Here is a 25,609-nt window from a genome sequence, read left to right as displayed (position 1 = left end):
GTGCGCGGTCACAAACGTACACGCTGCCATGTGACCTAGGAGACGAAGGCAGCACCGCACTGTTGTCGTTGGAAAGGCCTGAAGTGTCCGTATCAGGGATGCCAACATCTCGTGCCGAGCCTGAGGGAGGCAGGCTCTGGCCAGAGTGGAGTCGAGGACGGCTCCTATGAATTCCACTCTTTGTGTCGGAACTAAGTGGGACTTGTCGGTGTTGACAAGCAGGCCGAGAGATCGAAACAGACGCAGTATCTCGGATACCTGAGCCGCTACCAGCTCTCGGGTACGGCCACGAATCAGCCAGTCGTCGAGGTATGGATACACGTGAATCCGACAACGATGGAGGGCCGCAGCTGCGACCGCCATGCATTTGGTGAATACCCGCGGTGCGGTGGAGAGGCCGAAGGGTAACACCACAAACTGGTAGTGGGCCTCGTTGACCATGAAGCGCAGGTAGCGTCTGTGGGGGGGGTAAATTGCCACATGAAAGTAAGCATCCTTCATGTCGAGGGCGGCAAACCAGTCTTCTGGATCCAAAGAAGGGATAATGGTCCCCAAAGTTACCATCCGAAACTTGAGCTTGCAGAGGTACTTGTTCAGCTCTCGGAGGTCCAAGATGGGACGAAGACCCCCTTTCGCCTTGGGGATGAGAAAATATCTGGAGTAGAATCCCCTGCCCCGCCTGCCGGGAGGCACCTCCTCGATGGCACCCACGCTCAACAGAGACTGGACCTCCTGTAAGAGGACTTGCTCGTGAGAGGGGTCCCTGAAGAGGGACGGGGAGGGTGGGTGGGAGGGAGGGGGCGAAATAAACTGTAGGCGGTAGCCGTGCTGGATGGTGTTGAGCACCCAGCCGTCTGATGTTACCGAATACCACGCCTGGAGGAAGCGGGAAAGGCGACTTGAAAACAACGGGGATGGATCCTGAGGGGAGAGTGGTGTGGTTGGAAATATAATTAATGAATAAAAGAATTAAAATGTGACTTGGGACCTTGAGGAGCCTTGGACGAGCCTTGAGACTGGTTACACCGCCCGCCCGATGGTCTGTGGCGGAATGGGGCCCTGCGATTATTAAATGGCCGAGACCTGGCCTGCGGCCCGGGCCGATAGGGCTGTTGCCGGAACGGATGCCTCTGAGTGGCTGGTGTATGCATCCCCAAAGTACGGATTGCCACTCGTCCGTCCTTCAGGGTCTGAATTCTCGTATCAGTTTTCTCCGAGAACAGGCCCTGCATTTCAAAGGGGAGGTCCTGGAGGGTATATTGTACCTCCGGTGGCAAAGTGGATGACTGTAGCCACGCGATGCGTCGCATGGTTACACCGGACGCCACAGTCCTGGCCCCCGAGTCCGCTGAGTCGACCGCAGCTTTAATCAAGGTCCTGGAGGCCAACTTGCCCTCTTCTAGGAGCGCCGAGAATTCCCGGCGGGAGTCCTGTGGGGTCAGCTCCGCGAACTTTCCCAGGCATCCCAGGATGTTAAAGGTATACCGGGAGAGCAGGGCCATTTGATTAGCGATGCGGAGTTGGAGACCGCCCGCGGAGTAAATCTTGCGCCCCAACAAGTCCATGCGCCTGGACTCCTTTGACTTCGGCGCAGCGGCAGGCTGTCCGTTACGCTCCCGGTCGTTCACGGATTGGACTACCAACGAGTCCGGAGTCGGGTGGACATAAAGGTATTCGTACCCTTTCGGTAGTACCGAATATTTCCTCTCCACTCCGCGTGCCGTGGGAGGGACGGAGGAGGGCGACTGCCAGATGACGGCATTGTTCCGCTGGATTGTGCGGATGAATGGCAGTGCTACTCTCACGGGGGCGTCTGCTCCCACGACATCCGTGATGGGGTCATCGACCTCTTGGACTTCCTCGATTGGCAGGTTGATGGCTTTCGCTACCCGCCGAAGAAGGTCCTGGTGCGCTTTGAGGTCTATCGGCGGGGACTCTGATGGCGACGCCCCTGCCACCGCCTCGTCGGGAGAGGAGGACGAGGAGTGACCAGGCAGCACCTCTTCAGGAGCTGGCTCCGCGTCCGGTCTGTCCGGTGCCAGTGTCTCATGCCCCAACGGTGTATCGCGGGGGGCAGATTGTGGCGTGGGAGACGGGGGTGGCCTGCTTACAGTGGCCTCTGGCACCGAACGCGCCGAACCTGGCTGTCTCGGTGGAAGGGGAGGCCCCTGCTCATGTTGGGCCCAGGGTACCCAAAACCCCCATTGCTGAGGTCCATGGTCTTGCGGAATAGACCCCGCTCTGAAGTCTACCGCGCTGCCCTCCGGAGAAGCAACTGAGGGCTCCCTCGAAGGCCAGGGAGGGGCCGTGGCGGTACCCGGGTGAACATCCGGTGCCGGGATAAACTGTCTCTCCGGTGCCGATGGGCGGTGCCGGTCGTCATGTGGCTTGATCGGCGAATGAGATCTGCGCGAAGCGCAGTACCGGGAGCTCGACCGGCGGCGCCGGGAGACTGACCTCGAGCGCGCGGCGGTGCCTTGAGCGGCTGCGCGAATCACGATATCGTCCGCGATGTCTGGAGCCGGACCTGGTGCGGTGCCGGCGACCGGGACCTGGAACGCCGCCGGGAGTGCGACCGGTACCGCGATTGCGAGCGGTACCGGGACTGCGACCGGCGACGAGATGGGGAGCGGCGTCTCGACGTCGACCGCCGTGCGGATCGGGCCCGGTGCGGTGGTGATCGGCCCCTGGAAGGAGAACGGGAGCGAGAGCGAATCATGGTGCTCCGATCACCTCGGCCAAGAGAAGGAGGGCGCATCATCAGAGGCTTTCCAATGGATTTCAGTGTCCTCACCGGCGGTGCCGGTAGCTGACGGCCCGTATCCGCTGTGAGGTCAATTAGCTCCCTCGCCGTTGCGAACGCCTCCGGCGTAGACGGGAGCCTCAGCTCTTCCTCGGTCGGCACCGGGGAGCTGAGCGGTGCCGGACTCGACGGCCCTTGCGGCGCCGGAGTCGACGGCCCGGTGCACTTCTTGTGCACTGCCTGAGCCTGTACCGTTGTAGTCGGTGGCGGCTGGGCTGACGGCTTGTGCTGTTGTTTTGCAGCGGCCGTCTTCGGCACCTTTTGCTTCTTCCCCGGGGAGAGGGAGCGGTGCCGGGTCTTCGGTACCGGGTGCCGGGACGCGTCGGCACCGGAGCGGCTCAGTGCTGCCGGTGCGCTGCTCACGGAGGCCGGCTTCGGCGCCGACGGAGCTGGTGCCGGAGGTTGGAGAGCCGACTCCATAAGGAGCTGTTTTAATCGAGAGTCCCGCTCCTTCCTTGTACGTGGCTTGAAAGCCACACAAATGGGGCACTTATCTGACCGGTGCGACTCTCCGAGGCAGCGGAGGCAAGAGTCGTGCGGGTCACTCATCGGCATGGGCTGCTGGCAAGCCACACAGGGCTTGAATCCCGGTGCCCCGGGCATAAGCCCCGGGCTAACCCCTCTAATTCCCTAACTGCTATACTATACACTAACTATACAACTTTAACAAGAAACTAACAAACTATTAACAACTATATACACTAGAACTATTGAGAACGCTAGGGCTGTGGAGAAAAGGGAGCACTCCACTGTTCCTACTAGCCGTCACGGGCGGAAAGAAGGAACTGAGGAGCGGGCGGGCCGGCTGGGGTATATATCTAGCGCCATAGCGGCGCCACTCCAGGGGGCGCCCAGCCGGCCCACCGGAGTTGCTAGGGTAAAAATGTTCCGAAGAACCGTGCACGCGCGGCGCGCACACCTACATGGAATGCATAGGAGCAATCACTCGAAGAACCACCACTGTTAACCATTTGCCATGTTAACAGTTACTCGTGTACTCCTATTCTTTATCTCTTAGTCTTTAATCTATGACAGTACTTTAGTTCTCACATCATGTGTCCTAGCTTCCTTAATTGCCTCTTATTGAAAGTTCAAATAAATGCAAACTCATTCACCTTTATACATTCCTTTCTTCACATGTTCAAAGGATTTGAATAGATTATGATCACATTTTAATTTACAAAAGCCATGCTAATTTGTCACTATCATATTTCTGTAGGTCTTTTTAATTCTTTTATTCATTAATTATATTTCCAACCAATTACTTTGATATTGAAGTAAAGACTGCTGATATGTTTAATAAAGACATTGGGAATTATATAAGTAAAATACCTGCAACTCTCCAATCCTCTCACATAATAGCTGATTATAATGAGACATTGCATGTTTTTGTCAGCAGTGCAGCCACTTTATTCTTAAAGTGCTTCAGTACACATGATCCTAGTAATTTGTTGATCCTCAATGCGACAGTTTGTTTCACACTTCCTCTTTTGGTACTTCAATCTAGGACAGTATGTATTAACTGAAAAAATCAGATGCAAGGTACAGTTTGATATATTCATACGTTTTAAGGTGAGAAGGGACCGTTATGATAATCTAATCTGACTTCCTCCACCATATAGGTAAAAGAATCTCATGCTAATCATCTGCCTGAGCTATATGATATAATTTAGGAAGATATCCAATATTGATTTAAAGACTTCATATGATAGAAAATTCACCACAGCTCTAAGGTCAATTGTTCCAATGGTTAATTATGCTCGCTCTTTTATAAAAAAAAAAAAGTGCCTTATATCTAGACTGAATCTGTCTAACTTCACCTTACAAACTCTGGATCTTCTTATCTCTTTTTCTGCTATATTATAGAGTGTGTACCCTACCCAATATACTCTATATTAGGAACACTGATACAAATAAATCAGTTACCCTCTCTGCAATATCTTTAGCTTAGCTGTACCCTTTGCAACCTGGAGTTCTAGCAGACCCATTCTCTTGCAAGCTACCTGCTTTCCAATATCTGATTTGAGATTTACTTTCAGTCCTCCTAATTTCCATTTTACCTGCCATTCTTCTGAGACATTTTCACATTTTGTAGCCACCACTAAAACCTGGATGACTGCTGGCTCAACTCATACACTGGCCACATATTTTAAATCTAGTATTGGAGCAGAGAATAAAAGTGGGGCAACTGGAAATTTGATTCTGCTCATTGGCTACTCATTACCTCCTGTGATTTGAGGTTGATGCAGTGTTTTTTGATGGTCTGCCCCCTGAGACTATTGAAAACTGATCATTTTCAGAGTCTGAGGAAAATCAAACCATTCTACTTAATGCTTGATAGGACTTTACAGTGATTTTTGTCCTCAGTTACTGCTTAGTTGCCTCTAGGCATTCTCTTTCAGTTTTATCCTCATAGGTCACAATGATGTACAGGTGACATGCAATAACTGAAGATGGAGGGAATGTGACTAGGGCTCTGATAGTTGAATTCACATCCTAAATCTCAATAGTTGCATGAAGAGATTTAATTTTTTTTTTAATGTAGTTTATTCCATGACTGTGGCAAAGGTAAAGTTTCTTCACATTCACAATCGTGCCTGATCATTTTGACAATTGACTTCCCTTAAGTAGCAGACAGCCTAATTAAACAGAGCAGTCTTCATTCGGTAAACTATATGACTTCCATTCACTGTGAAGAAATTATGTTACTTTCCAGATAAAAATCAAGCAGATTCAGACTGAAATGCCTGCTTTTATGGACACAGTACAATATTTGGAAGAAAAAAACATTAATTCTTCTCAAGTTTAGGGCACTGTTGGTTGAGATACTAGGGATACTTTATCGCACGAGTGCTATGGACCCATCTCTATTCTACTGGTGAAGGCCCTGAAGGAAGAGTTAGAGTCAGGGTTGATGGAGATTATCCACACCTTATTTGGGTAGGAGAGATTACCAACTTCTATCAAGGATGGTGTATCAACAATCACCCCAAAAAACATTACCTGATGCTGACAATTATTCAGCATCTAACCTTATCTGATTAAGCTTATCAGAAAGTTGTATTGAAAGAACTCTGAGTGCTTCAGATCTCCTTGACTTTTGTCAGTCTGGGGAAAGACCTGAGTATGATAGTGCTGGTAGATGAGTCCCTCCTGGTGATGGACAAAAATCTGGTGACATTGTTAGATGTATTAGCTACCTTAATGCCATTGATTTCAAGGTGGTGTTGGCTCACCTGTAAAACCTAGCCGAAGCAGGCGGCATCACCTTTCAATTACTTTCTTCTCTTCTCTCAAAGAGATCTCAGGAGGGTAGTTTTCAACTACTACTCTTCCACCCCAAGGGCTTTCAGATGTGTTCTCTTGTTCAGAGTGTGTATACAGGGCACTAAGGAAGGTTAGTGCCGATGTGTAGGTTAGGGTGTTTTCAGTACACTGGTGACACCAGTGTTATTTCTCTAGAGCATCTGATCCTGACAGTGCCACCAAATGCCTTATCTAGTGTTTAGTAGAGACTGATAAGGATAAGGGCTCGCTGTCTGAGGATCAATCTGAGGAAGACTTGGTGATACTGTGAGGCAGATGCAGGCAACAAGAATTTGTGTGCGCCTTTGTAATTAAGAGTGTCCCCAACATATTTTAACAGAGTTCCCAAAGCTGGGTGTACACTCAGATACCCCCAAGTTGTTGCTGGATGGTCATATGGCAGCAATATCCCAGAAATATTTCTTTTATATCTTTGTGTGCCCAGAGACTGTGGCTGTTTCTTTTGGATGTAAATCTTGTTACAATAATCCCTGTCTCTCTCACCACAACAGTAGATTACTACAGACAGGTGCCACATCTTAAATCGGTCCAGAAACTGAAGCTAGTGCAGAATGCAGCAGCCTGCTTGTTAAGTTATATATCAAACAAACGGCTCACAATGAAATCATGCCTCACCAATCTGCTAGAATTCTTTATGGGGGTCAACAAGTATATGGATATAGTGTACTTAAATTTTCAGAAAGTCTTTGACAAGGTCCCTCACGAAAGGCTCTTCAGCAAAGTAAGCTGTTATGGGATAAGAGGGGAGGTCCTCTCATGGACTGGTAACTGGTTAAAAGCTAGGAAACAAAGGGTAGAAATAAATGGTCAATTTTCAGAATGGAGAGAGGTAAATAGTGGTGTCCCCCAGGGATCTGTAATGGGACCACTCCTATTCAATATATTCATAAATGATCTGGAAAAAGGGGTAAACAGTGAGGTGGCAACATTTGCAGATGATACAAAATTCCTCAAGATAGTTAAGTCCCAGGCAGACTGCGAAGAGCTACTAAAGCAGGGGTTCTGAAATTGGGGGTCGGGTCCCCTCAGGGGGTCGTGAGGTTATTACATGGGGGTCACGAGCTGGCAACCTCCACCACAAAACCTGCTTGCCTCCAGCATTTATTATGGTGTTAAATATATTTAAAAGTGTGTTTAATTTATTGAGGGGGGTCGCACTCATAGGCTTGCTGTGTGAAAGGGGTTGTCAGTAAAAAAGTTTGAGACCCACTGTACTAAAGGATCTCTAAAAACTGGGTGACTGGGCAACAAAATGGCAGATGAAATTCATTGTTGATAAATGCAAAGTAATGCATATTGGAACACATCATCCTAACTAAACATATAAAATGACGTGGTCTAAATTAGCTGTTACCACTGAAGAAAGATCTTACAGTCGTTGCAGCAACAAAGAATCCTGTGGCACCTTATAGACTAACAGACGTTCTGCAGCATGAGCTTTCGTGGGTGAATACCCACTTCTTCAGATGCAAGAAGAGGGTATTCACCCACGAAAGCTCATGCTGCAGAACGTCTGTTAGTCTATAAGGTGCCACAGGATTCTTTGTTGCTTTTACAGATCCAGACTAACACGGCTACCCCTCTGATACTTACAGTCGTTGTGGACAGTTCTCTGAAAACATGCACTCAATGTGCAGTGGCAATCAAAAAAGCTAACAGAACATTGTGAATCATTAAGAAAGACAGATAAGACAGAAAATATCATATTGCCTTTATATACATCCATGGTACAGCTACATCTTGAATAGTGCGTGCAGATGTGGTCACCCCATCTCAAACAAGAAATATTAGAATTAGAAAAGGTTCAGAAAAGGGAAACAAAAATTATTAGGGGTATGGAACGGCAACCATGTGAGGCGAGATTAATAAGAATGGGACTTTTCAGCTTAAAAAATAGACGACTAAGAGGGGACAGGATAGAGGTCTATAAAATCATAACTGGTTTGGAGAAAGTAAATAAGGAAGTGTTATTTACTCCTTCACATAACACAAGAACTAGGGGTCACTAAATGAAATTAATAGGCAGCAGATTTAGAACAAACAAAAGAAAGTATTTTTTCAAACAATGCCCAGTCAACCTGTGGAACTCATTGCCAGAGGATGTTTTGAAGGCCAAGACTATAACAGGGTTCAAAAAAGAAATAGATAAGTTCATGGAGGATAGGTCCATCAATGGCTATTAGCCAGGATGGACAGGGATGGTGTCCCTAGCCTCTGTTTGCCAGAAGCTGGGAATGGGCAACAGAGGATGGATCACTTGATTATCTTTTCATTTCCCCTGGAGCACCTGACCTTGGCCACTGTTGGAAGAAGGGATACTGGGCTAGATGGACTTTTGGACTGACTCAGTATGGCCGTTCTTATGTAATACCATGGCTATATGGAATCTGCATTCGCTGAATTCCAGATGGAGGCTATGGTGAGGATTGTGACTTTTAAAGACCTAAATGATTTGGGACCTGCAGACCTCAGATACCATTCTCTCCACGTGCCATAGTCATCATCTGTGGTGGTGCTTAAGATTGAGCCTCCTCAATATAAGACAAGGCGAACTACCAGCAGAGTGTTCTATGTGAGAGCCATCTTCTTTAGAATTCACTCCTTAAACTTGGACTGAAACAGCCTGACTGTTGACCAGTAAAGGCAGAGAGCAAAGCCCATCTCTTTGCCCGTGCTTTAGGGAAAGGGTGTGTGGGATTAGGGCTGGTATTTGTTGGTGAAGTAAATTACTATCCATGTATTATTTGGGTTTCATGGTTATCTCTAGTTAGTCATTATCTTAGTTTTCTGGCTTTGGAGAAGTTGGTTTTATCTTTTGTGTCATACTTCTAGTTATACCAATAATTCCTGAAGCCTAGGAAAGGCTATAAATCTAAATAAAAGAGTAACCTGATAGACATTCCTATAGCAGTGGTGTCAAGTACCACGACCAATATCGGCATCCCCCTGTTGAATATATTTACCCTCACTCCCATTACATATTTAGTTTCTGTATAAGGCAAACTGTCAGCTAAAAAGACAAAATTTCCATACCTGAATCAAGTGTAATGATGCAAAGGTGTCTACTAAGTCTGCAGCACACCCGAAACAACAGCTTTAAGAGATATACATGGCCCCCATTTCTCTCAGCAGGAAGCTAGTGCTGAAGACTAATGATGATGCTTTAAGAGTCATTCTATTTAACCTCCTGCATAACAGGCAACATTTCTTACAGTGATTGCTGCATCTAGCACAACAACTTGTAGTGGAACGAAGGCATATATTTTAGAAAGGCATTACTCTTGATTTTGAACAGGTTGAAAAAAATTCCTGTGAAAAATTATGGATAAAATACTCTCATTCAAAATGCTTCCCTTCTCCCGCCTCCCCAAAAATGTTGAAACAAAATATTTTTTCTTTTGTTTAGTTTCAAATACAACTTTTGGTTTTGACTTATTTTTCCTGTTGTCATTAACTTCAAAATTTCTCCAACTCTGTAAAAGTTACATGGGGCAAAAGTAAAAAAAGGAAAACCAAATAAAACTGAAACTTTGCCAGTCCAACTTTTCAAAACTTCTTCAACTTTGGAAAAGTTAGAGTGACAAAAGGAAAAAGTGTGTGGTTGAGGAGAGAACCTAGATGCCATACAGCTAAAGAAAGACAACAGAAATGGCAGAAGTGCTAAATGACTTTTTTTTTTTTAAACTTTTCATCAGAAACATTAGTCGCAATTGGACGACTAACACAGTGAATGCTAGTAAAAATGAGGCAGGATCTGAGACTCAAATAGGGAAAGACCAAGTTAAAAATTAATCACACAAGTGAGATGTCTTCAAGTTGGCAGGGCTTGATGAAATACATCCTAAAACAGGGGTTCAGAACCTTTTTCTTTCTGAGGCCACCCCAACATGCTATAAAAACTCCACTGCCCACCTGTATCACCACAACTGTTTTTCTGCATAACCAGTAGATTGAAAGTCAGGGCCAACATTAGGGGGCAGCAAAGCAGGGTATCTATGTGCGCCTGCCTACTGCGCCCCGCTGCCGAGGAGCGCGGCCGACGGACAAGCAGCCGCCGAAATGCCGCTGCTTCTCAGCGGCATTTCAGTGTTGACGCTTTTTGGCGTTGCTGCTTCTCGGCATTTTGGCGGCGACGCTTTTTTGCGTTGCTGCTTCTCGGCAGCTGCTTGTCTAGTGGCCACACTCCTCAGCGGCATTTCGGCAGCTAGTCGTCCGGCACCCTCCCACACTGAAAGGTTGGGGACCACTGACCTAGACTATAATAAGGTGATAAGTAACAGTCAACATGGATTTTTCAAGAACAAATCATGTCAAGTCAACCTAATAACTTTCTTTGACAGGGTAAAAAGCCTCGTGGATACAGGAGAATATATCTTGACTTTAGTAAGGCTTTTGGTACTGTCTTGCATGATGTTCTCATAAACTACAGAAATATAACCTAGATGGAGCTACTATAATGTGGGTGCATAAATGGCTGGAAAACCATTCCCAGAGAATAGTTATCAGAGGTTCACAATCAAGCTGGAAGAGCTTATCAAGTGGGATCACAGGGATCGGTCCTGGACCCAGTTCTGTTCAATATCTACACAAATTATTTAAATAATGGCATAGAGAGGACACTTACAAAGTTTGCGGACAATACCAAGTTAGGAGGGGTTGCAAATGCTTTGGAGGATAGGATTCAAATTCAAAATTATCTGGACAAACTGGAAAAATGGTTTGAAGTAAATAAGCTGAAATTCAATAAGGACAACTGTAAAGTACTCCACTTAGGAAGGAACAATCAATTGCACACATACAAATCAGGAAGAGACTGCCTAGGAATGAGTACTGCAGAATAGGATCTGGGGGTTTAGTGGATCACAAGCTAAATGAGAGTCAACAGTGTGACACTGTTGCCAAAAAGGCAAACATCTCGAAGAACAAGTTACGAGAGGTAGGTAACCAGTTTTTCTTCGAGTGATTGCTCATGTGCATTCCAATAAGGTGACTCCCAAGAAGTGTCCCCGGAGGAGGGGGTCGAAGTTCACCTGGTTGCTGAATGCAGGACTGCCCTGCCAAAGGCTGCATCGTCCCTCGCCTGTTGGGTGACGCTGTAGTGCGACGTGAAGGTGTGGATGGAAGACCACGTTGCTGACTTGCATATGTCCTGAATAGGGACCTGCACAAGGAATGCTGAGGATGAAACCTGCACTCTTGTGGAGTGCATCATCAATGGCAGGGCTGGAATCTTAGCTAGGTCACAGCACATTCTGATGCAGGAAGTGATCCACGACAAAATGCACTGGGATGAGATGGGAAGCCCTTTCATTCTCTCTGTGATTGCAATAAAGAGCTGTGCTGACTTACAAAATGGCTTTGTGCGCTCAATGTAGAGGGCATGGACACGCCTGACGTCCAGAGAATGGAGCATTCAATCTCTGTTACTGGAATGCGGTTTAGGGAAGAACTCAGGCCTGGTATACACTACGCGTTTAAACCGAATTTAGCTGTGTTAAACAGATTTAACCCTGCACCCGTCCACACAATGAGGCCCTTTATATCGATATAAAGGGCTCTTTAAATCGATTTCTGTACTCCTCCCCGACGAGGGGAGTAGCGCTGAAATCGGTATTGCCATGTCGGATTAAGGTTAGTGTGGCCGCAATTCGACGGTATTGGCCTCCGGGCGGTATCCCACAGTGCACCATTGTGACCGCTCTGGAAAGCAATCTGAACTCGGATGCACTGGCCAGGTAGACAGGAAAAGCCCCGCGAACTTTTGAATTTCATTTCCTGTTTGCCCAGCATGGAGCTCTGATCAGCACGGGTGGCGATGCAGTCCCAAATCCCAAAAGAACTCCAGCATGGACCGTACGGGAGATACTGGATCTGATTGCTGTATGGGGAGACAAACCTGTTCTATCAGAGCTCCGTTACAGACGACGAAATGACAAAGCATTTGAAATAAATCTCCAGGCTATGATAGACAGAGGCCACAGCAGGGACTCAGCACAGTGCTGCGTGAGAAGCGTAACGGAAAGCCAAAGAATCAAATGGACGCTCATGGAGGAAGGGAGGGAGGGGGTACTGAGGACTCCAGTTATCCCACAGTCCCCGCAGTCTCCGAAAAGCATTTGCATTCTTGGCTGAGCTCCAAATGCCTAAAGGGTCAAAAACATTTTCCCGGGTGTTTCAGGGTGTATGTCGTCAATTTACACCCTTCTCCCCCACCCCCGAAAGAAAAGGGGAAAAAAATCGTTTCTCGCCTTTTTTCAATGTCACCCTATGTCTACTGCATGCTGCTGGTAGATGGGGTGCTGCAGCGCTGAACATCAGCATCCCCTTCCCAGTGGCAGATGGTACAATAAGACTGCTATCCATCGTCATCATCAGCCCATGAGTGCTCCTGGCTGGCCTCGGTGAGGTCGGCCGGGGGCTCCTGGGTAAAAATAGGAATGACTCCTGGTCATTCCCGGCAGATGGTACAAAAGGCTTGGTAACCGTCCTCATCATAGCAACTGGAGGCTGAGCTCCATAAGCCCCACCACCACCCTTTCATGTCTAAAGAAAAGATTCTGTACTGCCTGGACTATCATAGCAGCGGGAGGCTGCGCTCCTCTCCCCTGCCACCCTTTAATGTCCTGCCTCTACTATCATAGCAGCTGGAGGCTGCCTCCCCCTCATTTTATCTCACTAAAGTCAGTGTTTCTTATTCCTGCATTCTTTATTACTTCATCACACAAATGGGGGGACACTGCCACGGTAGCCCAGAGGGGTTGGGGGAGGAGGGAAGCAACGGGTGGGGTTGTTGCAGGGGCACCCCCTAGAATGGCATGCAGCTCATCATTTCTGCGGGATCTCTGGGGCTCTGACACAGAGCGGCTGTGCTCTCTGCTTCTCTGGTACATTTGCCCCATATTCTAGGCAGGACTGACTCTATTTTTAGACAAAACATAAAGAAAGGAATGACCCAGGGAGTCATTCCCATTTTTGTCCATGCACCCCTGGCCGACCTCAGCGAGGCCAGCCAGGAGCACCCATGACAGCACCAGACGGTACAAAAGGATTGATAACCGTCATCGCCAATTTCCAATTGCAAACAGTGCAAAAAGACTGATGATCATCATCTCATCGCCAATTTACAATAGCAGACGGTGCAATAGGGATGGTAATCGTCTCTGCTACCTTGCAAAGGCAAATGAATGCTGCTGTGTAGCACTGCAGTACCGCCTCTGTCAGCAGCATCCAGTACACATACGGTGACAGTGACAAAAGGCAAAACAGGCTCCATGGTTGCCATGCTACGGCGTCTGCCAGGGCAATCCAGGGGAAATAGGGCGCGAAATGATTGTCTGCCGTTGCTTTCACGGAGGAAGGATTGAGTGACGACATTTACCCAGAATCACCCGCGAATCTGTTTTTGCACCATCATGCATTGGGATCTCAACCCAGAATTCCAATGGGCGGGGGAGACTGCGAGAACTATGGGATAGCTACAGGATAGCTACCCACAGTGCAACGCTCCGGAAATTGACGCTAGCCTCGGTACATGGACGCACACCGCCGAATTAATGTGCTTAGTGTGGCCGCGTGCATGCGACTTTATACAATCTGTTTTACAAAACCGGTTTATGTAAAATCGGAATAATCCCGTAGTGTAGACATACCCTCAGGTAAAAATATGTTCTGGTTCACATGAAAGTGGGAGACTACTACCTTTGGTAGAAACACAGGGTGAGGGCCTAAAAGCACCTTGTCTTTATAAAAGACTGTATAGGGGGGCTTGGAAGTCAGCGCTCTGAGCTCAGAGACCCTTCTAACCGAGGTTATGGCCACCAGAAAGGCTACCTTCCAGGAAAGGTAGGACAGAGGGCAGGTCGCCATGGACTCGAAAGGGGTCCTCATATGAGTGTGGACAGGACCAGGTTAAGGTCCCACTGGGAGACGGACTGCCACACCTAGGGATAAAGCCTGTCCAAGCCCCTGAGAAACCAGCCCACCATGGAATTCCCAAAGACTGACCTACCCGCTGACCCGGGTGGAAGGCTGAAATGGCAGCCAGGTGCACTTTGATGGATGATATGGCCAACCCCTGCTTGAGGTATAGTAGGTAGTCCAAAACAAAGGGAATTGATGCTTGCTGCAGTGGTCTGCCCTTCTGCAGAGGCCAGATGGAAAACCGCTTCCATTTTGCCAGGTACATGGCACAAGTGGAGGGTTTCCTACTTCCCTAACTGAGTCTGAACACTGGAGCTCTGGCGAGTTCAACCATAGAGTTTCCACACCATAAGGTGGAGGGACTCCAGGTTGGAGTGTTGTAGATGGTCGCAGTCCTGTGTGATGAGGGCCGGGCACACGGTAAGGGCTACTGGTCTGTCCACTAATAGGTTCAACAGCATGGTGAACCAGTGCTGGTGGGGCCACGCTGCTGCTATGAGGATTAATGAAGCCCTGCCCTGGAGGGCCTTGAGGAGGACTTTGTGTATGAGACAGAAGGGCGGGAACGCATATAGCAGGTGACTCGGCAATGGGATGTGAAAAGTGTCCACAGGGGAGCCTGGGCTGTGGTTCAGAAAGGAGCAGAACCGCTGGCACTTCCTGTTGCACTGCATCACAAAACAGGTCTCTGTGGAGAAAGCCCCACTTCTGGAAAATCAAGAGAATGATGTCCGCTCTGAGGGAGCGTTCGTGACCGTGGAACGAGTGGCTGAGGTGATCAGCTAGCTTGTTTTGTGCTCCAGGAAGGTATGATGCCTCTAGGTGTATCGAGTGGGGGATGCAAACGTCCCACAGCCATATTGTTTCCTGGCACAGGGGAGAGGAGCAAGTGCCACCCTGTTTGTTTATATAGAACATCACTGTGGTGTTGTCCATCAGCACCGACACACGTGCCCTGAAGGTGCACCTGGAACGTTTGGTATGCCAGACGAACTGCCATCAGATCCCTTACACTGATGTGTAGCAATAGTTCTGCCTGGGACCATAGGCCTTCGGTTCTGATATTGCCCAGGTGCTCTCCCTAACCCAGCACTGAGGCGTCCGTGACCAGTGATAGTACAGGTTGCAGTTTGGCAAAGGGTATTCCCACACAGACCACTTGTGGCTATAGCCACCAGCGGAAAGATTCGAGAATGTGAGCGGAAGGGTAACTATTCTGTCCAGTGGGTGCCTACTGGGCCTATACACCTGTGCCAACCACGCCTGGTGGAGCCGAAGACGCAATCTGACGTGCTGCACCACATATGTGCAAGCCGTCATATGCCCAAGCGGTTTCATACAATTATGGCCGTTGTCGTGGGGATCCGGCAGCGATTCTTGATTATGTCTCTGTGAGCTTGGAAGCGCAGTTTGGGCAGGAATGCCCTGGCTTCCGTGGAGTCCAAGAGAGCCCCTATGAATTCTATTCTCTGCGTTGGGATTAGTGTGGATTTAGGCATGTTCAGTATGAGGCCCAGCCTAAGGAAGGTGGCACGAGTCAGTGTCACATGTTCCGCAATCTGTGCTTGTGACTTGGCCTTGATGAGCCAGTTGTCCAGGTACAGGAAGACTTGCACCTGATGTTTGTTGAGGAAGGCTGCCACGATGGCCATACACTTCGTGAATACCCAGGGGGCTGCCAAGAACCCAAATGGGAGCACCGTGAACTGGTAATGCTGGCGGCTGACCACAAAACGAAGATACCATCTGTGGGCTGGGATGATAATGGAGATATGAAAGTAAGGATCTTTCAAGTCGAGGGTGGCGTATCAGTCCCCTGGATCCAGGAAAGGAATGATGGAGGCCAGGGAGACCATGCAAAACTTCACTTTCTTTATGAATGTGTTGAGGTCTCGTAGATCCAGGATAGGCCGAAGCCCACCCTTGGCCTTTAGGATTAGGAAATACTGGGAGTAGAACCCTTTGCCCCTGAACTCCCAAGGAACCTCCTCTATCGCCCCTACAGCGAGGAGTGATTGCACCTCCTGTAGGAGGAGTTGCTCATGAGAAGGGTCCCTGAAGAGGGACGAGGAAGGTGGGTAGGAGGGCACAGAATTGGATAGAATATCTCACCTCCACCATGCCCAGGAATCTGACATAATCTGGGACCAAGCACGGTAGAAGTGGGACAGTCGATTCACAAAGGCGGGGAGGGGGGCTAAGGATCCGAGCTCAGAACTGGTGCTCTGTCCTTGGGCACACCTTCAAAAGTTAGGCTTCGGGAGAGGGGGCTGTGTGGAAGAACCCTGGCCTTGGCCTGAGGAGGACTGCAATGGGCGCCTCCTATTGTTCCTGCCCCATCTACTGGACAAGTCCTGCCTCGGGGGCCCAGAGGAGAAGCAGGAAGGAGGCTGAGGCTTGAATGGCTCTCTCTGGGGTGCAGGAATGTGGATCCCTAAAGATTTCAGGGTCGTCCACTAGTCCTTAAGACTCTGAAAGCGAGAGTCCATATTTTCAGTAAACAAGCCCACACAGTCAAAGTGCAGGTCTTGAATGGTGTTCTGGACCTCCGCTGGTATACTTGACACCTGCAGCCACGCGCACTGTCTCACTGTAATGGTGGTGACCATAGTCCAAACCGCCACGTCTAACGCAGCCTGCAGGGAGGTTCTTGACACCACCCTGTCCTACTCTAGAAGCATACTAAACTCCTGGTGTGAGTCAACCGGGAGCAACTCCTGAAACGTTGCCAACGCACTTCAGGAATTGAAAGCATAGTGGCTGAGTACCGCTTGCTGGTTGGCAACTCGAAGCTGGAGCCCCCTGGTCGAGTAGACCTTCCAGATGAAAAGGTCCAGCTTCCTAGCGTCCCGTCACTTTGGAGCGGGACCTGGCTGCCCCTGCCACTCCTTATGATTTGCCGCACCAACCACTAGAGTCCCTGGTTGGGTGTGGGTGAATAGGTGTTCATATCCACAAAGTACCTCCTCTCCATACCGTTAGTGGTGGGTGGTATTGAGGCTGAGGTCTGCCAGAGCAGCTTAGTGGTGTTCTGGATAGTTCTTATCGGGGCAAGGCCACCTTAGATGGACCCTCCGGGGCAAGAATGTCCACCATTGGATCTGAGTACTCTGTGACTTCCTCCGCCTGGAGGTTTAGGTTTTGGGCCACTCTCCGCCACTGCCTCGTCTGGCAAGAAGGAGGAGGAGGAGGCCTGTGGGACTGGGTCTTCCTGACCTTCTGGCTCCCTAGAGGCCGGGTCAGGTGCATCGGTCCAGTCTGTGGCTGGAGGTGGCTCCAATACCACTAATGGTGCTGGCTTGGATGCTGTGCCCGAGTTTGAAGGCCCAAGATCCTTGTCCTGAGGGGAGGTCCTCCAGAGCCCTGGGGGTGTGGCATGACACTGACGTTGCTGAGGGGAGAGAGCAAGGGGTGCAGATGCCACTGATGAGGCCCTGGAGCCCTGTCCCTGATAGGCCCAAGAAGTCCAAAAAGGCCATTGTACCAAGCCCTGCTACTGGGGTGGCCAGGATACCATTGGCACCAACAAGTCAACGACACTGCGGTGCTGGGACCGCAAGCGGTACCAACTGCATCAGGAGACAGAAGACTCAGCCTCCAACTTGGAAAAGTACTCTGAGCCTGACCATGGGGGCGCAGAGCCCAATGGTGCCAGAAAGCGGTGCTATAACATTATGGGCTCGCCCCAGTGGTTAATGGGGGGCCATGCTGCCAACGGTGATGGAGACGGTGCCGCGTGCCATGCCACCATAGATGTTGCATATAGTGCCATCGTCAGTGCCCCAACTTCAGCCAACATCTGGATTGCTGCCGGTGTTCGTGTCTGCAGGGCTGAGGAATGTGCTGTCATGGCAATAAAGTCCCGCGCTGTCTCAAAGGTATCCAGCATGGAGGGGAGCTAAGTTCTTCCTCCAATTCCTTACGAGTCGGGAAGTCCACCAGCAGCAGACTCGACAGACCTCCAGTCAGGGCCAGAGTCAACAGTGCCGGGTCCTGGGTGTCTCGATGAGGGACGCATCCTGGTGGAATCCCCTCACAGCTTCTTGATGGGGGAATGACCCATCTGCCTTCTTCTTCTTATGTTGCAATGGTGACTTTGAGCAGTGCCACCTGCTAGAACTGGCTTTAAGAGCCGGGGAGCAGTGCCGATGCTTCTTGAAAGAATCCTCAGTGCCGGGGAATCCCACACCAAGACCAGAGCACTGCGCACCAATGATGCCGGTACCACTTCCAGTACCAGCTGAGGGCTGACCCCATTAGGAGGAGCTTCGAACGATAGTCCTGCTCTCTCTCTTAGTCCTGGATCTAAAGCTCCTGCAAATTAAGCACTTAGTCTGTCTGATTACCTTCTCCTAGGCACTTAAGATAAACAGCATGCGGATCGCCTCTGGGCACAGGTTTTGCACACCTCTCGCATGCCTTAAACCCCTGAGACTGAAGCATGCCCCAGTGTCTGGAGAAAACTGGGGGGGAGGGGGGAGCCTCCCAAAGTAAGCTTAGCTAACTATGAAACTAAACTACAACTCTATGAAACTATTCACAACTAAGAAAATGGGGATCACTAGGTAGGCACTTGCGAATGCAGGAGACTAAGGTGCTCCAACGACCGTCACTGGCGATAAGAAGGAACTGAGCAGGCAGCGGGTCAGCAGGGACTTATCTACACCGCCATGAAGACGCCACTCCAGTGGGCTCCACAGCCGACTTGACAGGTACCACTAGGGGAAAAACAATCATGCATGCAGCGAGCGCACAAACCTGTTGGAATGCCAATGAGCAACTACTCCAAGAACCACCTCAGGGTTACAAACTGACCGGTCAACCACACCTCTCATTTGGAAACAGAAGTACACAATCAGATGGCATAGCAGAGGCCAAAAAAAAAAAAAAAAGAAAAAGAAAGAAAAGAAACATGAATTTCCAAAATGATGTGGAAAGGATTTGGATAGACAAACTACACCCAGGCAATGGGCTTTGATTCGTGACCAAAAAAAAAAAAAAATCAACAAGCTATTTGTAGTATGATAAAAGAATTTATTTAAGATACTAATTGTGGTCTTGCTACCTTACATTAGCGAAGATATACAGATTGAGTGGGAATATTTGTTTGAGAAACTGTGATAAAAGAGGTGATTTTATGCATATATGGTGAATGTGTCTGTGATACATGAATGGGGGAGGAGTAGCTCCCTTTGATGGACACCCAGCCAGTTAGCTGTAAAATCTCTCTTGGTCTGTTCTCTGCTTGCTTTACCTGTAAAGGGTTAACAAGCCCACAGGCAAAAGAAAAGGAGTGGGCACCTGAACAAAAGAGCCAATGGGAAGGTAGAACTTTTTAAAATTTGGAAAGAAACTTTCCCTTTGTCTGTTGTTCTCTGGGCTGCAGGAACCCGGAGCAGTAATGCTGTAACCAGCTTTAAGGCAGGTACAATTATAGATTATCAATTCATACCTTGAACCTACTTATCTGAAGCTTCAGATATGTAAATAAAATTAGGGAATGTCTACAGACACGATTAGGGTTATTTCTTTTATTTCTTATTAGCTTGTGGACTCCTCTGTGCTACCCCAGTTGCTTTTGTTTGCTTGTAACCTTTAAGATGAACCCCCAAGAAAGTGCCTTGCATGGAAGTGGGTATTCACCCACGAAAGCTCATGCTGCAAAACATCTGTTAGTCTATAAGGTGCCACAGGATTCTTTGCTGCTTCCCCAAGAAAGCTATTTTGGATGCTTAATTGTTGGAATTGCTCTTTTAAAATCTAGCAAAAGCCTAAAGTTTCAGATGTATTTTCTTTCTTTTTTGTTTTTAATAAAATTTACCTTTTTTAAAAACAGGATTGGATTTTTGGTATCCTAAGAGGTTTGTACATATGCTGTTTGATTACCTGGTGGCAACTGCTAATTTCCTTTGTTTTCTTTCTCAGCTCTTCCCTGGAGGGGGGTATGAAAGGGCTTGAGGGTACCCCACCAAGAGAAATTCCCAAGTGCTCCTTCCTAGGTCCAAGGGTTGGGTTTTTTTTGCATTTGAGTGGTGGCAGTGTTTACCAAGCCACAGTCAGAAAAAAAGATGCAACAAACTTAGGAGCGTAATACAAGCCTGGAGTGGCCAGTATTAATTTTTAGAATCCTTGCAGGCCCCCACCTTCTGCACTTGGAGTGACCGAGTGGGGATTCAGCCTTGACAGTATCCAATTATTAAAAAGAGTATTGGGATGCTGTTCATACTCCAGTATTACAAACTGTTAGAGAACTGCTACCAAATGATCCTTCACTTTTTTTTCGGGGCCTTCTTGCAAAAATGCTCAGAATCAAAGAAATAAAGTATTGATCTCATCTGCTAGTAACGGCTAGATTATATGAAACAGAAAATATGTGATGTTATAGAAAAAACAAGAAAATTCAGATTCAATTAAGTCTCAAAAGGAAAAGATAAGTATCATATGATGCAGTATATTATATCTGCATTGAGACAGGACTTTGGGCTTGGCCACATGAGAAGAGTCAGACTCAAAAAATCTTCCTTTACTATCCATTTAGTAATATTGTAACATACTCCTGGAGGAATTCTGTGCCACTGTGCATGCACAGAATTTATGTCCTCTGCAGATTTCTTTGCTTCCCTGCAGAAAAATTACTTTCTGATGGCAAAGCAAAGAGAAGCCAAAAGAGCGGTCATGCGACCCTCCCCAGGAGTAGGTTTCAGGTGCTCAGGGCAGCTGGCAAAGAGATAAATAACTGGGGGACAGGGGGTGGGACTAGGGAAGACCTGGCTGGTGGCTCCTACCCTGTGCCAGGCCCAGCTGCTAGTCACAGCTGGGCTGGGGAAGACAGCACTTCCTCTTACACTGCATGGCATCTGGGGCTGGGTTAGACCCACCCCCAGATTTCTCCCCCACCTGCAGGAAGCTCTAGTCTCCCTCACCTCCACTTTCTGCACCCATTGCTCCTCAGTTGCAGGGGGAAGGATCCCTGTGCGGAGCTGCTCCCTCATCAGCCCAAACCCCATGCATTCTGACCCCCATATACCCAGATCCTCTCACTGAGCCTGACCCCCCACTCAGAACATCCCTAATGAGCCCCACTGCCTCGGCACCTGAACTACCTGGACGAGCCACCTGCACCTGGATCCCCAACCCACCGAGTCCCAACCATTTGTACCTAGATCCTACCTCACTGAGCTCCAACCATCTTCACTTGGACCCCCCTGCAGAGTCCCATTACTGTTGCACCCAGAACCTCCAACAAGCCCCTATGCATCCAGATCCTCCCTGCAACCAGATCCTCCACTGAGCTGCCCACATCCAGATTGCCCCACACAGAACCCTCTGGATGCCCCCACCGTAAGCCCCTCCACACTTGGATCTTGCCTTGCTGAGCCTGCCTGCCCGCCCACACTGAGGGGAAGGGTCTTGGGGTGTTTCTGGGGCAGGCCAGGTCCTTGCGCAGTGTCAGGGTTGGTTGCAAACTCACCACTGAGTCCGTGTCCTGGCAGGGGAAGGGAGCTGCACAGTGATCTCCCACCTCTGTGCAGCCAGTGACCTGTGCACCCCAATGCCATGCTGGAGCCTCCACATTTATTTGACAAATATAATTTGCAGAATTTTGCACAATTTTAATATATTGTGTGCAGAATTTTTAATGTATTGGCACAGAATTTTTAATCTTTTTGTGCAGAATGCCCTCAGGAATATAAAATTTAGAATTTGTCTACACTAAACTTCCACCATGAATTTGTCGACTGCTAACTTGACAGTATCCAATTATTAAAAAGAGTATTGGGATGCTGTTCATACTCCAGTATTACAAACTGTTAGAGAACTGCTACCAAATGATCCTTTACTCATTTTTCTGGGGCTTCCTAGCAAAAATGCTCAGAATCAAAGAAATAAAGTATTGATCTCATCTGCTAGTAACGGCTAGATTATATGAAACAGAAAATATGTGATGTTATAGAAAAAACAAGAAAATTCAGATTCAATTAAGTCTCAAAAGGAAAAGATAAGTATCATATGATGCAGTATATTATATCTGCATTGAGACAGGACTTTGGGCTTGGCCACATGAGAAGAGTCAGACTCAAAAAATCTTCCTTTACTATCCTTTGTGCTTCCTTTACTATCCTTCAGGCACTTAGCACATTTGTAAAGGCTATTGTGGATACTAACCACTCCTTATCAAGTCATCAACTATAACCAGAGTGAGCCACAAAGAAAACTTGAAAGGCAAATGGATTCATAATGCAAGATCCATTTCCCAAAGAGACTGTTAGCCAATATCATATATCTCCAGTATGTCTTGTACTCGTGCTAAGCATTATTGCGGAAATGTACTAGTAGTCAAACTGTATAACCATACCGCCTGTTCTTCATATACAGAAAATCTATCAGAAACAAGATATATGTTTTGTTGAGGCTTGCCAAATATGAAGTATGCTAGGTATGGCTGGTACATTATGCTGGGGATGGTTGGTACAGATGTCTTTGCACACTAAAATACGGGTATGAAAAAGAGAAGTAAGGTCTGTAATAATACAGTGGAATCTTCTACTTGTAATACACAATTGATCTCATATCTCGGGACATATTAAAAAATGTAACTACTGCAAGACTGTTCTTCAGACTTGTAATGTATAAACCTCTCTGCTGCTCCCCCATCCGCCCAAACCCCATGCATCCAGACCCCCATATACCCAGACCCTCCCGCTGAGCCTCACCCCCTGCACTCAGAACACCCCGATGAGCCCCACTCCCCCAGCACTCCATAGTGGTAATGTATAAACTTTTGTGCTTGTGCTGATTTAATAAATTGATGGAGCCAAGTTATCTAATGCCTAGTTAATAATTTAAACAAAACTACTAACGGCATCCACCAAAGCTGACTTGTGAAGTCTGATATGAAAAGATACTTTAAAAAAACCACATAGATAGATGCTTTCATTCAGTTCCAAAGGGTTGCAACTCCTCTCTCAACCCACAAATCTGATTCAGTCATTGGTTTTCAGAGAAAGGCACTGATAGGTGGCAGAGCCTCCGTGTCGCAGGCAGTATAGAATTATTTCATGTAATCTACACCCACTGAGCCATCGAAGCCTTGGAAGCACTTGGACTTTTTTGGGACACCTAATAAAAACAGATAATGGAAGTTCCTTTCATTCAAGAATGGATGGACAAAATAAGGTAGAGAGAGGCTTCCTGAGCCAAGTGAAAAGGGAAGTCACCTCAGGAACATGCTTAATCACCAATTTCTCTTAATGAAATTCCAGTTAAGGATCCCTAGTGGGCAGAGCTCAAAGACTCCTCAAGACAATCTGTAACTCTCGACAAAACTTCATTGTGCTACCCCCATTGGTGAAGCTATATACAGTGGGCGGGGGTCCGCGTACAACAGGTGGAGCTCTATGCAGTGGGCATGGCTAAGTAGTACAGTGGCCAGACTTCTACGGTCCAGTGTGTGGCTGCATGGTACAGCAGGCAGAGCTGAGGTACAAAGGGTGGAGGATCTATGCGGGCGGGGGGGGGGGAGAGGAAGGGGGGCACTGTATGGTACAGTGGGCAGAATTCTGGGCAGAGGGCTGACAGCATGGCAGTTGAAGACAACAGGGGTGCCCGTGACAGGGATAGCTCCAGGACAGCAGCATTGGCAGCAGCAGGAGAAGTACAGGCCATGAACATTTAAAAAAAAAAATGCTTCTCCCAGAAATCTGCCACTTTAGGCAGCTGCTTAGTTTGTCTATAGTTAGAAGGCCCCTGGCAGAGCTTGAAACAATGCTGCCAATTCAATTCATGATTTTATCACAAGTCTTGCAATACTTAGTGTTTTTCTTAAATTCCCAGCTCCTGGAGTCATATGATCATTCAATTTTGGAAACAAGCTTGAACACTTGAACCAAAATGACTCAAAAACCAAAACGAAAGAAAGAATCCAAAATTTATTATTTTTAAATTTTCAGTTTTTGGGGTCCTGACATGATTTTTCTATGCCTGGGGTTGGCAATTCTGAATTCACACACTTTCTTCAATAAGCAGATGTCTAATAGAAGGTCTGTTCAAAAGCTGAAGAATCTAAAACTTTCCTCTGTTTAAAACCAGGACTAGTGAGAATATTTAGTAACAGATTAGATCCCCACAGGGATATGAAGCTTAGTTTTCTTGGGGAGTTCATACTCTAGATCAACCACAAGTTTCTGGGCTAGATACAGAATCACTGGGCAAAATTTTGTCACATGTTGTCATAGGGTGACTGACTCTTGAGGGTAATATAAGGCCAGTGCACCTGTACCGGATCAGCACATCCCTTAAATTGATTAATTAGGCCCAAGAGTGAGGGCATCTGATTTGAGTACCTTCCTAAGAAGGGAGATTAATTGAACTGATTAATACCAGGTGTGGAGAGAAACTAAAAAAAAAGAAATAAAGAGAGCTAGAAGCTCAGTGAGAGGAGAGCCCTGAGGCACACAAGCCTGGGGGCCAGTACAGGCTCGAGAGAGACCCAACAGGTGAGAGATTAGTTCCTGTGGGGGAAACCCTGAAGAGGAGGGTTTAGGGAATCTTGTGGATTCCTGCTGGACAAAGGTAATAGACTGGTAAGACTTATGAAAATTGACTTGGAATGGTGGGCCAAGACAGCTGGACTTTGAATTGATTACATTTCTGGACTTTGTGTTCGTTAGTTTAATGCCCAACAGAGTAGACTTTATGAAGACCTCAGGGAAGAGAAATCAAACTTGCCCAGGCAGAAAGGCTGGGAAAGGACTGAATCTGTCCCCGTGACAGGGGTAAAAGGAATTATTATTTTCTTCTGAGTTAATAAAACTGGTCCTGAAGAACCAGACTTCTTAAATGATCTTGACCTCATGTGTATACTTCAAAATGCTTTTGGGGAAAATGGGCACCATGACCTAGAGGATTTCAGAGCCACCGCTGACCAGTAGGAGGCACTCCTGCATGGGTCCAGCCCCCGACATGTGTAACATAGGAGATCAGAAAATAAAACATTGACCATCCTTTCTTGCCTTAAAAATCTACGACTAAGGCTGCGAGTTTGTCACGGGGTCACAGATTCTGTGACTTTCTGTGACCTCTGATTTCTGCAGCAGCCAGTGCGCCTGGCTCAGGGGCAGCTCAGGCAGCCCCTGAACCACGCGTACTAGCCGCTGCTGGAGCAGTCTCGGGCCACCATGCCCCTGGGCTCCACCCCTTGCTGCTGGGGAAGGGAGGCACAGAGCCAGGTAGGGAGCCTGCTGGCCCTGCCAACCCCCGCACCCCCCAGCACCAGTGGGGGTCCTGGGCTGTGCACAGCCACCCTTCCCCCAAAACAGCTGGGCCGCCCTCCCCCAGCACTCACGGGGCCCCCAGGCAACCCACCCCCATTTTATTCACTGGTATGCTTAGTAAAACTCATGGACAGGTCACGGGTCATGACTTTTTGTTTACTGCTCATGACTTTTACTAAAAATACCCATGACTAAAACGTAGCCTTATCTAGGACTAAAGGATGAAAATGAACATAGAAGAATGCCAGTTAGTGCAGTTGCAATTTCCACACCTGGATATGAATGT

At 47.9% G+C, this 25,609-nt stretch overlaps 1 protein-coding gene across 6 annotated transcripts in view; it reads right to left on the bottom strand.

Moving 5' to 3' along the window:
- Nucleotides 1-25,609, bottom strand: part of STAG1 (stromal antigen 1) — a 356,975-nt gene that overhangs the window by 224,943 nt on the left and 106,423 nt on the right. Inside the window, exon 1 of one of the 6 annotated variants that reach the window (XM_039487596.1) lies at nt 11,161-11,292. The exons of 3 other annotated variants lie outside the window; for them this stretch is intronic. In XM_039487596.1, coding sequence (XP_039343530.1) covers nt 11,161-11,274 — 114 coding nt within the window. In that variant the 5' untranslated portion in view covers nt 11,275-11,292. Of the gene's footprint in view, nt 1-4,135; nt 4,272-11,160; nt 11,293-25,609 lie in introns of those variants that run through there. 2 more of the 6 variants (XM_039487598.1, XM_039487601.1) reach the window with 2 other exon arrangements.

This window comes from Mauremys reevesii, linkage group 9, assembly GCF_016161935.1.
Source record: "Mauremys reevesii isolate NIE-2019 linkage group 9, ASM1616193v1, whole genome shotgun sequence".
Taxonomy (NCBI): Eukaryota; Metazoa; Chordata; order Testudines; family Geoemydidae; genus Mauremys; species Mauremys reevesii.
The sequence above is the reverse complement of the archived record's forward strand: the minus strand, read 5'-3'. Positions and strand labels throughout refer to the sequence as shown.